The sequence below is a fragment of the Sordaria macrospora genome, chromosome 6, assembly GCF_033870435.1.
Source record: "Sordaria macrospora chromosome 6, complete sequence".
Taxonomy (NCBI): Eukaryota; Fungi; Ascomycota; class Sordariomycetes; order Sordariales; family Sordariaceae; genus Sordaria; species Sordaria macrospora.
The window spans coordinates 2,099,644-2,114,390 of NC_089376.1; the positions used below are offsets into that span (position 1 = coordinate 2,099,644).

The window sequence follows — 14,747 nt, forward strand, 5'->3', positions numbered from 1 at the left end:
TGTTGTCCGGTGTGTTGATGCAAAAATATAAATGCTCTAGCCTAGGTAAAACGGAAAAGGGTATTCTATGCTATAATGCTGTTCGCGAATCCTTCCGCGATGATGCGCCTGTCCCAATGCCGATGCAAAACCATCTAATCCAATCTTTTCTCTGCCACCATCACATCACGCTCTTTCTTAATTCTGCCCTTCATGCAATCCATACATCCTACTGCTGTCTGTCCCGTTTTTTCCATTAGCATTAAAACCTTCTCTTCCCCTGCCGCTGCCCACGTTGAGAAGCCAGTTCCCAAGCAACGCATCATCCGGCCACAGCCGCCGCCGACATGCATGCATTTCTCCATCCATGGGTATTTCCGAGCCCGTATGGTAGAGCGAGCGAGCCCTGAAGTTGAAGTCGAATCCATCCATCACACTTAAACACCAACCACAGGCTTGGCCCTCTGGCCCCTCGCCCTGCCCTTGAGCGTAGCCATGGTATCGACAATGACGATGAACAAGAAAGTGACCCAGAGCAAGAAGCCGAAGGCGGTCGCGGCCTCGACGCATCCGCAAAAGGTGTCGGCACCGCAGCTCGGAGACCCGAAATAGACGGCCAGGGCAATCGAGCCGGCGAACCAGAAGATCATGGTGATCCATTCCAGCGCGAGCGCGATGGTGCGCTGGAACATCTTGGGGAAGTAGGGTGGGAAGAGGGCGATGTAGATGAGCACTAGCAGAGTCCAGACCGAGTTGAAGAGCATGAAGGCGTAGATGCCGGGCGCTCGCCAGAAGGGTGATACCACTTGGTGAAGAAGTTAGTTGGGTTGTGTTGTGAAAGCGGCGAGGTGGAGATGATGAGAGTAACTTACGGTAACATGTTAGGCCGAGCTCGATGAGGCCAAAGACTGTTGCGGCCATGTGGGCGTAGGGGATGTAGTGCCTTAGGGAGTCCATTGTTGCAGTTGTGGTGGTATAATGATGTGAAAAAGTGGTCTTTGGTGTATGATAGCCCTTCAAAGTGATCGAGCGGTGGTTGAGTGTCTTAGAAGTCTTGAGATGTTGAGAGTGGAATTTGTGTGGTGTGATGGTGAATTTGCTTGCTTGGTGGATATGTTGTCACTCAATGACAATTCAAGGCAGCCGGATTAGGTAGGTTGTGTAAAATTATGAATGATGCGGATGAAGATTTAATTCTGAAGAGTCGTTACTGCCGTGAGCTTATATCTACAAGTTTCTCATTCAAGCCAAGCTTCTCTTCCGTCGGCTTGTCACCATCTTTTTTCAGGGAACACAAATGACGCGCGGTAACAATTGGCGCCCACGGCAAGGTGAGCTAGCAATGTTAGCAAGATTTTGGACCAGGAGAGACAAGACGTTCCAGTGACGTTACGTGGTGTCGAGCTACGGGAGAAACAGACGCCAGTATGGAGCTGTGGTGCACCCATCGTAAGCCAATCGACAAGTCGGCCAAGGGTCCAGTTGACACAAGACTAGCAAGGACCACTTGTGCGTAGGGCTCGTTGGTATGGGGATTGCTGATACCGCGACTGCAGCAAGGGCTTCGCTCTTTATTTATACTTTAGCTTGCTCGGGAGACGGACGGTTAGCTACCCGTAAGGGTCCTCAATCATCTGTCAAATCTGATATCCTTGAAATGTCAAAAGATTGCATGGCCGTTGGTGTTGTTTTTGTTTACTTTGTAACCGCCGGGAAAAGGGGAATGTGACGTCATGTTCTGATTGGATGGCATCGATGCTGGGCAACAGTGAGCGGAAGGAGGAATTTCACGCGACGAACGAGCGAGTCCCAAATGGGGCTAGGGACTAGCCGTGGCTGTGCAGTTAGCTCGCTAGTGTTTCTGGCTGTTTGGAAGTGGCGCGCGGCTGTGCTTGAGCATTCATTCCATGTGATCAATCGAGTGGTTCGTGCATTCATTCACTGCAAGCGCTCAGCTGTCAGGCACTGCGCAGAGGACAGGAGGGTCACTTCAGTTCGCACTTAGAAGCTTTTCGCTTTTCGTGGAAAGCGGGGTCTTCCGCGCACCAAAGAGTGGGGTCTCGAAATTGGATGGGTCCAAAAGATTTTCAACCCCGCCATCTTTGGGCCACCTCGTCGTCGCTGCCTCTGCTTCTGTTGTCTCTTTCTCTCTCACCAGGATTCCTCACCACAACATCCATCTCTCATCACCACTCCTCAATCCACCAAATCCGTCAAAATGGGCTTCACTGATCTCCTCACCGATGCCGGTCTTACCGGTAAGCAAATCCCCAAACCGCCCGCCGCATGCGCCTGCGCCTGCGCTCAACGAAAGACGCGATCATGAAAGAAGGACTGGCCGACTAACACGATGTGATTTCAGTGCTCAACAACTGGCTCCTCACCCGCTCTTATGTCACTGGGTAAGTATTTCAAAAGTCCTCCGTGACATGATGGTTTCTTTCCATCTTGCCCCTTTCGAATGATGAACACACTGGTCCGTGTTGCTGAGCAGCTTAAGACCCTGCAAATGATTAACACAACAGCACTTTTGTGCACTTCTGACTTCTACATCGTCCAACAACACGTTGGATATTCATCAATGCGCACTCTAGTTCTTGTTCGACACGCTCTTGCTAACGCGCAGCCCCTTATAGCTACACTGCCTCCCAGGCTGATGTTGCCGTCTTCAAGGCCCTGAAGGATGCTCCCTCCGCCGAGAAGTACCCCAACGCTGCCCGCTGGTACAAGCACATCGCCACCTACGAGGACGAGTTCGCCACCCTCGCCGGTGACTCTTCTGCCCCCTACACCACCTACGGCCCTGAGGTCGCCGAGGTCACCATCAACCCCGCCAAGGCCCCCGAGGCTGCCGCCGAGGAGGAGGAGGATGTCGACCTTTTCGGCTCCGACGATGAGGAGGAGGATGCTGAGGCTGCCCGTATCCGTGAGGAGCGTCTCGCTGCCTACCGCGAGAAGAAGGCTGCCAAGCCCAAGATCGCTGCCAAGTCCATCGTCACCATGGATGTCAAGCCTTGGGGTATGTTCTCTTTTGCTCCTGTGGTGCACTGAGGAAGCGTTTGTGCTAACCCGGCCGTTACAGATGATGAGACCGACATGGTCGCTCTTGAGGCTGCCGTCCGTGGCATTGAGAAGGATGGTCTCGTCTGGGGTGGCTCCAAGCTCGTCCCCGTCGGCTTCGGTATCAAGAAGCTCCAGATCAACATGGTCATTGAGGACGACAAGATCTCCCTCGATGAGCTCCAGGAGCAGATCGCCGAGTTCGAGGAGTGGGTCCAGTCCTCCGATATCGCTGCCATGCAGAAGCTCTAAGCTTTTGTTGGGAGTTTGATGCAGAGATATGAACAAATTACGAATATAATGATACCAGATGTTGCCATTTAAACATCTGATCATAATTGCTTTGGAGCCGTGCTTGTGTCCGTGATGTGACGTTTCGTACGAGGGAAACTGAATTACTGAACAGACTTCTTGGGCTGATACAAACAGGCTGATTCAAAATTGAGCTTCGGAGCATTCCCTCGGGGCCATTCTCACCATGGCAGATTGCAAACGTTGGGATCCTATTAGAGTGACGGATCGCTAACTGTCGAGCCAGGCGCGCATGGCCTAGCGTGGTGTGCCCGCCCGTCTTATGCGTACCTTGACGACTGGGCTGGGACTGTTAACAATTCACAGGTATGTGCGTGGACACAAAAGATAAGTAGAGAGGTTCGAGGCTAAAGTGCTACGCAGAGGAAAGAAGTCAGCAGGAATGAACCAAAGATACGGGGCCCCGGTCGCCTTTGAATCATCCTTGCGTCTGCCCAACGTCCTCTCGTTCCAGCTTCGCATCTCTCTCGAATTCTCCAGGTCATCTCAAACCGGTGAAAGGAAAGCCGCGAGGAATGCTGACGAGTTTATCAGTGGAGCACTGATCGGAGAGAAGATTGGGATGAGATTGACACCTCCTGGACCGGAAGACAATATAAGGAACTCGTCAAATTCAGATATCCGTTCTGTGCTTTTATTGGCATACACCTTTTCTTGAGTCCCTTGATGCAAGGCCAGGGTGTGGGTTCAACTTCTTAGGTACCGGTACTTGAGCGAGACAAACCTGCCATGAAGTTGGCATGAGACTGGCAGGAGCGGATATGCGAGTTCGAGTTTATCACGCGTAAACGCAGGAACCGATGGAGTTGCACCTGGTGAGCAACGACTTCCACCGCGCACCACCGGCAACTTCCTGAAATATCGTATTCATCAACCGCAGCTGCCATGCGATGCCACCATGTTGGACCATGGACTGCTGCAGCATAATTACTCCTCCAGAGGTGCTTCCCACAACTAACACCTGCGTCAGGACCAAGAACAGAAAGTGGAGGGTGGAAGGCTGCACCGCGGGGGCCTTTGCTTGCAGGTCTCGGCCATAGTCAGTAATATTAAAACAAACCGCAGGTTTCTTCTGTACATTGCAGTTTACCATACAACGAAACGTGCTCTTCGACTTTGCTAACCTCTCCTCCTTGGTCTACTCCTTACCCTTCTTATCCATCTTAAGTACATCACTACCACAGTCTCTCCATCCGAGAGCCCAGTGCCACAAGAAGCAGGACTACCGTTACGACCGGAAATCCAGGCCATCTCAGCAGCTATGGCGAGATCAACCGAAACGGCAGCTTCTGTTGTCAACAGTGCCTTGGGCTTTTGCGTCAGCCTTTTACGCCGCTCTCCCACGGCCGTTCGGTATTTCTCTATGTTTCTTGTCGCCGCGTGTTTGTTCTGGAAGGGCGCTGTTCAGCTTCTTATCCATCTTGCCGTCCCCTCTTTGACCCCAACCAATCGTCAACACCTCGCTGTTGCAGCTCAAGAGAAGACTCTGGAGGATGCTGGCCGGAATACCTCTACCGACAGTCCTCAGGCCAATTGTCAATACCCGGCCGTTCAGACTGGAAAGCAGGTTCAACAGGATATTAGCCCAAGTGCCGCCCCCGATAGCCTTCCCTCGCTTATCTCAACCAGTTCCTCGACATACACCTCGGCCATCGGCGATCTCGACCTCGACCCCGACGACGATTTTGATGAGCTTCCTCACCTTGATTACATCCCGCCGACACCCGAGGATATCAAACGATGGGTCGAACTCCCTTTTGAAGAACGCCGCAAGGTGCACGACATGCAGTATAAAGGGTTGAACTGGTTGTCATGGGCTCCACCTTCGAGTCCCTCTCTGCCGCCGCGACGTCCACTACCGGAGGGTATTCTGGAGTGGAGGGAAGAATGGAGTGACTTCGACTTGCCCCCGAACCCTCCGCATATCCTGACGTCAGAAGACTTGAGAAGATGGTGGGGAGAAGCTACCGAAGGAGACCGAGCTAGAATCAACCGTATCAGCACCGACGGGTTGAACTGGCGGACGTGGGCTCCTCCTTCTCCTCAGCAGCCCTGTGACGGCGGAGAGCCAGTCGTTTGGTCTGGGATCGGCCCTTGGGCTGAGCTTGATCCGAACGGGTCATCTGCGATTGACGACAGCAGCGAGCAGATGGTGGACCAACAGCCACTTGTACAGCGCCTCCCTCATAAGGAACGGCCACTCTAGGAAAAGCACGTAATCTTGCATGAGGGATTTCAAGCTTGTGCTGTTGCAGATAGAGCTCAAAAATCGGACAGAGAAAAAGAGCGGATGTCACACGAGGAATGACCTGGATATAGGTACGGATGGGTCAGTTTGGCCATCATGGGCTCCTCGTCAGGTTGGTGAATTGGCGACGGTTGTTTCTGTTTTCGGAGATGGATAAACATTGGCGTGGTTCTTGAGGCTTCTCTTCTCTTTCGAAGCGAAATACGGGACAGGTCACGTAAACGTGAGTATTACTCCCCTTTTCCGTCGCAGCAACAAGGCGTCCAGTTTCGTTGGAACACATCACTAACGTATCTCTTCCGTCTTTAGGAAAGACCGTTTTACTTGGATTCCCGTCTGGGTGGCTGTTTGACATGGGCGTCTTGAGGCCGCTGGCTTGGAATATGCTGCATTGGTATATGGTGATGGGTGGTTGCCTCGAGCATTGAGAGGTGATTCAGGCGAATGATAGCGACTTTACTACACACGACCCGTCGCAGCGTCTATGTTTCTAGGCTACGTATTGCCTGACGAGGGAAAAGCTTTATTTATGGAGCGAATTAGCTTCCTTGTATAGATTTATTTCTTCTCTAGAATAGGGTGGGCCTACATTGGTCTTGAGAACACGATTACTCCTTTCCTGGAGTCGATATCGTTCCTTAAACACATCCCTCGACTATGGTTTCTCGTCCTGTGAAGGTTTAGGATTCGATTTCCCGTCTTCATTTTGTTTGTCTGTAAGCGAGTGATCTTCCGATGTTTCGGCCTTAAGCCTCTTGCGTTCAGATGGCTTATCCTCGGACGACTGGGCCTCGGACGACTGGGCCTCGGACGGCTGGTCCTCAGATGGCTTGTCCTCCGACGGCTTCTCTTCATCAGATGGGTTATCCTCCGCGAGCGGTGCTGGACGAAGCACGGGTTTACTCATGATAACATAATCCGGCATGACAACTTTTCCCGACCGGAATTTCCTTGGCCCAGGTGAAATGTCGTCCGTCTCAAAGCCGTGCCTTTTGTAAAAGCCAAGGGCGCGTTCGTTGGACAGGAAACACGTCAACATAACCTTCGTGATGGGAGGCAGGTTGGTGGCCACGATGACATGGAACCCCATCAGAAGTGAACCGAGTCCGGAGCTATGTGAGTCAAGTCAGTCAGTCAGTTAGGTAAAAAGTTAGAAAGTGGTTACATAGTTCACGGCACACATGACTGTCTGGTGGTCTTTGGAGGGACAGATGGATCTCAGGTTTTTAATGCTTCCTTAATGTACTTACCCCTGCAGTTCCGGCTTCAGATGGATTTCATAGCAGTAAACGACCGGCTGGCCTTCTTCGTAGGTGGGCATCAAGGATGTGAAAGCGCGGATCGAACCGCCGTTTTCGGATTTATTGTCTTGAACCAGGACGTAGCGAAGACCGGGGGATTTCATCTCTTCCATCTTCTTTCGGGGTTGCCATTTGTCTTTGGAGTTTTGGTAGTCGTCGTAGCTGGTCTCTTTGACCAGGTCGAAACATGCTTGCAGTTCTTCTTTGCTGAGCTTGTCGGACCGGACTAGGCTGATGGTGTACTGATTGTTGGTTTTGGGATGCGTCCATTTTGTCGTCCAGGGTTTCGGCGCCGGCGATGATGATGGGGGTAATAATGCGGAGGAGGAAATGGACGTTTGAAGATAGTCGGAGATGAAGTCTTGGTCTGTTTTGGAATTGGTCCTCTCGATGGGGCTTGTAGGTGCCCGCTGGCGTTTTGGTGCCATGGGGTAAGAAAGTGAAATGATGAATGGGGATGAGGGGTGTGATGCGTTTGTGGCAGAAAATCGTATTTGGAGTTCGAAAGGTGGCGCTGTGTTGAAGTTTGAAGTTGCGGCGTGGAAATCTTTCTCTATGTAGTATAGCAAGCAAGCAGGGGCATGTAAGGAAGTACTCGAACGGATTGAACCCTCGAATTCCGCATCCGGCCCAGGACAGTAACACGATACAAAAGCAACGAATATCGACACACAAAGGAGGTTCAAGTTGGTTTATTGTAGGTATCCTGCAGGGCCTTTCCTATTGAAGCATAGTCTGCATAAGTATCTTACCTCGACTTTCCTACCACACACCTCAATCCGGTACCTGCCAAGCCTGATCTGCTTTGCTCCTTTCACTCAAATAAACGGTACAAATCAACCAATCTCATCAAAGGCACAAACACATAACTAGCATCATACCCATTCTCATGAACCGCCCGGCACCGTTTCTACGGTGCTTGCCAGCACTGCGCCCTTGCGTTCGGGGATATGCAAGCCGTCCGCGGCCTCGTTTGGCGGATACGTTAAGTTTGGAACATGTAAGTCACTGCCACCCATCTCGTGATCTGGAGATGGTTTCCAACCTACCGTCACAACTTAGTTCCTCCAAAGGGCCCGAGTCCTGGCCTTGTACCGCCACATCATCCGGGCAACACGCCGGATCCCGGACCCGGCCACCCGTGCCGAGACAAGAGGCATGGCTCGCGCCGAGTTTGAGAGAAACCGCCATGTCACAAACCTTGTTCGTATTCCTGTTTCCTACCCGGCTTCTCAACTTTCCTTGCGTCCCTTTTGCTACTAACGCTGGCCTGCTATCTCTCACTCACAAGGACCACATTCGCTATCTGCTCTCGACGGGCAAGACAGAATGGGAAAACATGGAGAGGTATATTGACGGTCTGTAACTGAATAAGAGACCATTTCTGGCCTCGGCCGTCAACCACCAGACAGAAAACCGTCCCCTGGTTCCCGAGTGTCTTATTCCTTGCTGTATTTCCTGGTATCGATGCAGACGACTGGACGCTGCTGGGTCCAGCTATGTCGGGCAATCCCTCATTCTAGGCGGCGAAAAATGCCCGTTGCACCGCAAAAGCGGATGTACACGTTTCCGTATCGGCATGGGAGTCGGCGCTGGAATTTTCTCTTTAGGATCGTCGTTTCGCCCTAAATATATCGTACAGTCCGACCCTTTTTATGTAGACCCGTAAATAACCACCAAACCATGCCCGTTTCCCAGAGCTCATCGTACACACACTGTGTCGCTCCGTCGTCGATATCATTACCGTCGTGTTCACCTGTAACCCTGGCGCTGCTTGTGTCTGGGATTCGCAGGGCAGATGATGTAGAGGTAGCCGTTTTGCCTCTTGTTGGCCTTGCGACGGACGACCTGTAGATTTCGGGTTGACAGATCAGCCCAGGTCCCTCCCTAAAGCCTCCACACTCCCCGACGTTTCCAGATACCCCAAGTTCCGTTCCCGGTATATTTATATGCTATAGGTCTCACCTTGCAATGCTCGCAACGCTTCTTGATGGCGGAGTGAACCTTCATGCCCCTCGATTGCTGCTTCGGCTGGAGGCCGTTCTTGGCGCTTTGGGAGACGGCGACGGGTCTGTTATGGGAGCACATGGGAGTGCAGACGTGGCGGGAGAGGATGCCCTGGGAGAGGCATCGTGTCTGGTGTGTCGAGACAACCGTCTTGGTGGTGTTGACGGCGGCGCGAGGGGTCGCCAGGGAAAGCGCGCGCATCGACGACGCGAGCGACCGGAAGAGGTTCGACATGGTGATTGGTGGTCGAGAGTAAGAGTAAGCCTTCCTGCCTGCCTGCCGTTGTTAGGTTGAAGGTTGACGCCGTCGGGGTGGTGTCTGTCGCTGGATCGCCGGGATGCTGGAGCGCGCGGAATCGAATTGTCTGCCGGCCCGTCAATCGGCAGTGTGGGGTCTGATTAGACGTCGTTATGCAGCTTTAGGACAATTAAGATGCTTATATAAATAATTTTCCGCACCGTTGAATTGTATGCGCTTCTCGAGGTAGCTTGGCGGCAAAATCATACCACGTTTCCCACCAAGGATCCTCGTCAAACGCAATCTACTTGCTATAGGGAAGCTCATCTTCTCAATATCAATTACTGAGTAGCCAAGCTGTAAGCGCAAGTGAAGGGGTCTTCTTTCCTTCGCTGGGAGCCCGCTGGGAGCCCGCTGTTGGCCTGCACTGACAGTCTAGAGCTGATTCCCGTCCCGTGCAAGTGTGACCCCGGCATCGCGCCGCTGCGTGTCGTTCATCTCTCCAAGGTACACACCCAACCAACCTCAACCTTCCAATCTCGTCTTCCTCCCACCTTCCACTCTCGTAGTCACCACTTCGCGGTGACGATACAAACCGACAAGCGAGTGATTGTCACGGGGCTGCCGACACCGAACAGAACTACGCTAAGCTACCTCTACCTACCTATCTATCTCCCGCCCATCGGTAACATCGACGTCCTCGTCAGGCGCCGTTCGGTTCGCGCCATCACCTGCACCATCAAACACCATATCGCAGCCAATACGACCATCTCTCGACCACCCTCGCAAACAGCGCTCTTCAGCCTACCCCGTCGCCTGATTCCGAGTTATACCTTATACATAACCAAATCACCAGTATATACCGATACACACCTAATAATAAGCAGCGCCGTGGCCCCGTCGTTTCAAGCTTAGTAGGCTGCCCTTGGTCGCATCCCGCCGCTAGCGTCAGCTCGAGCCAACTAGCTACTCGCTTCCATTCTCGCTCCTCGACCACATTCCTCAAGACCGCAACGGACCTTTCAACCTCCTTCACCCAAGCTTATCGTGTTGCCGACTGGCATTGGCACCATGAATCAGCAGTCACAGCAATATCAGCCGGCGCGCCGACCAGGTGCCTATCCCTCCCACGGCGACGAGCTTCACATGTCGGCACATCAGGCCCACATATCGTCCCCCCGCGAGTACTCGTCCTCAGGCGCACCACCACACATCAAGCTCGAGCAGATGACCTCGAGCCCCCCAAACATGCAGAGCTATCAGAGCGCCGGTGCCGTACCCAATGTCCTGCAGCCCGGAGGCATGTCGTCTCGTCCGCCCGTGATGCAGTCCAACACCGCTCCCACTCTTCCCACGATGCAGCAATCAGCCGACTACAAGTCCCACAGCTATGAGCGCTCCAGCCCTGCCATCCTGGCCTCGAACTCCTACGACGGCGGCAACTCGCCCTATGCTGCCTACAACCCGACTCCTCCAGGTGGCAGCTCTTCGTCGCAATACATGTCGCCCACGAGTACCAACAAGTATGCGACCGCCTCATCGTCTCGCAACGTCTCCAACACTCCGCTGGGGCTGTCTGATATCCGGCCTCGCGCTGATTCCACCCTCTCTGATGGCATGCTGCCCGGTAGCCAGGCCTACGAGTTGGCCAATCCCCAATCTCGCACCAGCAACTACATGGCCCCTTGGGCTACCTACGCCTTCGACTGGTGTAAGTGGCGCCCCAGCGCAAACAGTGCTGGGAAATTGGCTATTGGCAGCTACTTGGAGGATGGTCACAACTATATCCAGATCCTGGAGGCCAACCTGACGAAAACACCATCCGATGTATATGTCCCGGGCACCTCCCCGTACTCGATGGAGTTCACCCGCACCGCCGAGGCCACACACTCGTACCCCGTAACGCGTCTGTTGTGGGAACCTCCCTCGTCCCAGAAACAATCAACCGACCTGCTTGCGACCTCAGGAGACCATTTGCGACTGTGGTCACTACCAGCGGACCCCGTGGTACCCACCAGCGGCTCTTCGATTACGTCTAGAAGCGGCCGTGACGCCCCCATCACCAAGCTCACTCCCTTAGCCCTGTTGTCCAACTCCAAGACACCCGATCATACTGCTCCTCTGACCTCGCTCGACTGGAACACCGTTCAGCCCAGCTTAATCATCACATCGAGTATCGACACTACGTGTACCATCTGGGATATCCCATCGCTGACGGCAAAGACTCAACTTATTGCCCACGACAAGGAGGTATACGACGTTCGCTTTTGCGCAAACAGTGTGGACGTGTTTGTAAGCTGTGGACAGGACGGCAGTGTGCGCATGTTCGATCTTCGCAGCCTTGAGCACAGTACTATTATCTATGAGCCCACAGGCAAGGAAGAACGTGGTAAGTTCCCTTTTCGAGTGTCGCCATGCCCATATTTGTACAACCTGCTAACCCTCATATCTAGACGCTAATGGCGGCCGGATCAGCCCTACGCTGGCTCAACAAACCATGTCGCACCCTCCTCCCCTGCTGCGACTGGCCACTTCACCGCACGACCAGCATTTGCTCGCAACGTTTGCGATGGACTCAAACGTGATCAGGATACTGGACGTTCGTCAACCAGGACAGGCCTTGTTGGAGCTTCGGGGTCATGGGGGTTCCTTGAACTGCATTGAGTGGTCGCCTACCCGGAGAGGTACGCTTGCTTCGGGCGGTGATGACTGTCAGGTGCTCGTCTGGGACTTGCTCAACCAGCCTTCTGGTTTGAACGCAACAGGCCAGCCTGATAACGTGAGGAGTCCTGTGGCTAGTTGGCAGTGTGACTACGAGGTTGGTAACCTTGGATGGGTTCCTCCGATTGGCAACGGCGAGTATGGCGATTGGTTGGGAGTTAGCGCTGGACGCGGTGTTTGGGGTGTCCGGATCTAGTACGCCGATGACGCTGCAGATGTAAATCGAAATGGCTCCCGCTCGCGTGAGCAAATGTCAACCCATGGTAGAAGGATGGGATGGGTACATAAGATTCTTTGCGACGGAGAGCACTGTTAATAATGTTTCATAAAGCCAGGCGTTTTTGGGAGATATCCTGTTGCGTAGAAGGTTACATTCGAAAAGGCAAAATGGGAAACAACCGTTCAAACCAGTCCGACCGCTGGCTACAGCCCGGTTTGGTAAGCCTCACATAAATCCAGCAATGATATACTACTCGTCCCCCTAGTCAGACGGTCGTTTTGAAGACCTGACGAGTATCCGCCCCTCCCTGGGGCTTTGGTTAGTACCAGAAAAAAAAAAAAAAAAAAACCAATGAGCTGACACTAACAGAGACGTGCAAGGCCTCTAGAGCCAGGCTATTCTACATCACTTTAGGACATGGTTTCACGATATCCGGAAGTTCCTTGCTCGGTGGGTATATTCGTAACACACAAGCGGCCATGAAATTTTGTGCAACAGGCCCGAATCTGTCTGTCATTTTTGGCAACTTCCATTGGTATGGACTGATGCTGTATAAGGGCTACAGTTGCCCGGTCTTCAGCAGCAGTGCTCACTCAGCAAGAGTGCTGATCAAGGTTTAGACTTGTGTCCATCCAGCCTTCTCTGCTTGAGGAAGACAGCCAGCACAAGTGCAGTGACCGAGCAAGAAAACGAGAACCCTACGTCATGGTAACGGCGGTTAGCTCTTGCCGTACGAGAAGGAGACTGGCGAAAAGGAGTAAAGAGGGAAACTGACCATGGCTCCACCACAGGCCGTCTATATACGACTGGACAACAGCATTCCTGACCTTCTCAATTGCGCCGTCAATAAAGTCAACGTCAGAAACAGCGTTCGATATGATCTGTGTCTCTCGAGTTAGCGATAACCACTCTGTACGACGAGGCGCACGACACAGGGCACAAACCTCGGCAACCTCAGTGCTATCATATCCCAGCTCAAACAGCCTAATCCCAAGGTTCCTTCGAAGCACCGTCTGCATAATCGCGTTCGCAGCTGGCAGCCCAATCGTCGCCCACACCGTTTGCATCAGATACATAAACGACACAGCAGGCGCCATGTGCGCCGGGTCGATGACCACCTGAAGCGAGATGAATAGCGCGCTGTTCGCAACCCCCATGCCGAAGCCTCCGGGAAAGATGTACAGGCTCTCGAGCCAGTTGGTGTTGCCATGCCATCTCAGCATCAGGAGGAGATAGCCGATGGAGGAGCAGGTCACGGCCCAGATGACGAGGGACTTGTACCGCCCCGATCGCTTGATGACGGAACCGGAAATCATGCCGCCGACAGCGTTGCCCACGACAGCGGGGACGAGGTGCGCGCCTGCGACGGTGGCCGAGGGTCGTGGCGTGGACGTCACTTGGAAGTAGAGAGGGACAGCGAACATCATCCCCAGTTGGGCGGCCGTCTGGAATCCTAGAATCAAGAACGAGAGGATGGCATCCTTGCTGTGGAAGATCTCCAGCGGAAGGATTGGTTCGGCCTGTCGCTTTTCCACGGCGATGAACAAGGCGAGAAGGACGGCGCTGGCACCGAGCAAGACGAAGATGAGCGGGTGGGTCCAGGGGATGTTGACGCCGCCGAGCTCGATGGGAAGAAGCAGGGTCAGCACGAGGGTGGCGAAGAGGAATGCGCCCTTGAAGTCGATACGGCTGAACTTGCTCATCTTCAACTGCTGAGTGGCGCTGACATCTGTCTCGTCTAGCGTGCTGGCGTGGTTGGGTAGATATGCTGAGCAGAGAATGATGGCGAGGGTGATGGGTGGCACTTGGCCGAGGAACGACCAGCGCCATCCGACGACATCTGCCAGCCAACCTCCAAGAGGTCCCCCCATGCTTCGGCCAAGGGTAGCTACGAGATTGACGTATGCCCTCCACTGGGCAACTTCTCTGAGTGGGAGCAGATCTAAAGGGGGAACTGGGTGTTAGTCGTCGCTGCAGACGCCCCATGGGCTGGCTTCAAAGCGTTTACTCACCTGTGATGAAAACGGACACGAGTGCAGACATGCCAGAGGCTCCAGCGCCAGACACAATTCGACCCAAGACAACCTGCCACATAGACTGGCCAACACCGACGATGGCACAGCCGACCATAAACATGGTATATGCAATGATCACCATCCTCTTGCGCCCATAGATGTCGCTTAGCTTGCCGTACTGTTTAAGGGCAACATAATCAGCATGCGCGCATAGAAACCGTTACAACCAGTGGCGTCTCTCACCAGAGTCTGCGTGGCCGCCCCAGCCAGAGAGAAGCTGATGATGAGCCAGCTAGAGTCCTTCAAGGCGTTGAACTCGGATGCAATGATTGTATGTGTCGCCATGAGAATGGACCCATCTGTCTGTGCGACGAAGATGCCTAGCAGCATGACAGATATGATCTTGACCACGTTCATATGAGCACCTTCCTTCAACGACTCGGTCTCCCCGCGTCCTAGACTCCGCTCCTCGTCGACCTCAGGAACTGGCTCGAGGACTTCATTGCCGCCGTCTTCTTCAGAAGTGCTGCGACAGGCGTGGTAGCCAGAGCCCTCTTGCGCTGTTTCGCGCAAAAGAGATTCTCGTTCTGAGAGTTGGGACTGCCCGGCCACATCGCGTTGAACCATCTTGACCAGTGTTGAGCAAT

At 53.4% G+C, this 14,747-nt stretch overlaps 8 protein-coding genes across 8 annotated transcripts; 4 read left to right on the plus strand and 4 right to left on the minus strand.

The window, feature by feature from the left end:
• Nucleotides 1-41: 41 nt before the first annotated feature.
• SMAC4_07432 (uncharacterized protein) lies at nt 42-1,658 on the minus strand. Its single transcript, XM_003345095.2, has 2 exons — nt 852-1,658; nt 42-784 (listed from the first exon to the last, which is right to left on the minus strand). Exons 1-2 carry the CDS (start codon nt 857-859, stop codon nt 178-180), a joined length of 615 nt encoding a protein of 204 aa, XP_003345143.2. The 5' UTR covers nt 860-1,658; the 3' UTR covers nt 42-177.
• Nucleotides 1,659-2,085: 427 nt separating this feature from the next.
• SMAC4_07431 (uncharacterized protein) lies at nt 2,086-3,372 on the plus strand. Its single transcript, XM_003345094.2, has 4 exons — nt 2,086-2,237; nt 2,342-2,381; nt 2,616-2,998; nt 3,062-3,372. The coding sequence occupies exons 1-4, from the start codon at nt 2,198-2,200 to the stop codon at nt 3,289-3,291; spliced, it is 693 nt and encodes a 230-aa protein (XP_003345142.1). The 5' UTR covers nt 2,086-2,197; the 3' UTR covers nt 3,292-3,372.
• Nucleotides 3,373-4,612: 1,240 nt separating this feature from the next.
• SMAC4_07430 (uncharacterized protein) lies at nt 4,613-5,818 on the plus strand (the record flags this gene model as incomplete). Its single annotated transcript, XM_003345093.2, has 1 exon — nt 4,613-5,818. One exon carries the CDS (start codon nt 4,613-4,615, stop codon nt 5,555-5,557), a length of 945 nt encoding a protein of 314 aa, XP_003345141.1. The 3' UTR covers nt 5,558-5,818.
• A 436-nt stretch (nt 5,819-6,254) lies between these two features.
• On the minus strand, nt 6,255-7,430 carry SMAC4_07429 (uncharacterized protein; the record flags this gene model as incomplete). Its single annotated transcript, XM_066090626.1, has 2 exons — nt 6,850-7,430; nt 6,255-6,711 (listed from the first exon to the last, which is right to left on the minus strand). Exons 1-2 carry the CDS (start codon nt 7,326-7,328, stop codon nt 6,255-6,257), a joined length of 936 nt encoding a protein of 311 aa, XP_065947484.1. The 5' UTR covers nt 7,329-7,430.
• Nucleotides 7,431-7,641: 211 nt separating this feature from the next.
• Nucleotides 7,642-9,521, minus strand: SMAC4_07428 (uncharacterized protein). Its single transcript, XM_003345091.2, has 2 exons — nt 8,866-9,521; nt 7,642-8,748 (listed from the first exon to the last, which is right to left on the minus strand). The coding sequence occupies exons 1-2, from the start codon at nt 9,139-9,141 to the stop codon at nt 8,653-8,655; spliced, it is 372 nt and encodes a 123-aa protein (XP_003345139.1). The 5' UTR covers nt 9,142-9,521; the 3' UTR covers nt 7,642-8,652.
• On the plus strand, nt 7,790-8,266 carry SMAC4_13981 (uncharacterized protein; the record flags this gene model as incomplete). The annotated part of the gene is made up of 1 exon (XM_066091718.1): nt 7,790-8,266. One exon carries the CDS (start codon nt 7,790-7,792, stop codon nt 8,264-8,266), a length of 477 nt encoding a protein of 158 aa, XP_065947485.1.
• Nucleotides 9,522-9,715: 194 nt separating the features above from the next.
• Nucleotides 9,716-12,361, plus strand: SMAC4_07427 (uncharacterized protein). Its single transcript, XM_003345090.2, has 2 exons — nt 9,716-11,533; nt 11,598-12,361. Exons 1-2 carry the CDS (start codon nt 10,216-10,218, stop codon nt 12,059-12,061), a joined length of 1,782 nt encoding a protein of 593 aa, XP_003345138.1. The 5' UTR covers nt 9,716-10,215; the 3' UTR covers nt 12,062-12,361.
• Nucleotides 12,362-12,612: 251 nt separating this feature from the next.
• On the minus strand, nt 12,613-14,727 carry SMAC4_07426 (uncharacterized protein; the record flags this gene model as incomplete). The annotated part of the gene is made up of 5 exons (XM_003345089.2): nt 12,613-12,783; nt 12,861-12,966; nt 13,030-14,027; nt 14,098-14,278; nt 14,344-14,727. The coding sequence occupies 5 exons, from the start codon at nt 14,725-14,727 to the stop codon at nt 12,695-12,697; spliced, it is 1,758 nt and encodes a 585-aa protein (XP_003345137.1). The 3' UTR covers nt 12,613-12,694.
• Nucleotides 14,728-14,747: the final 20 nt, after the last annotated feature.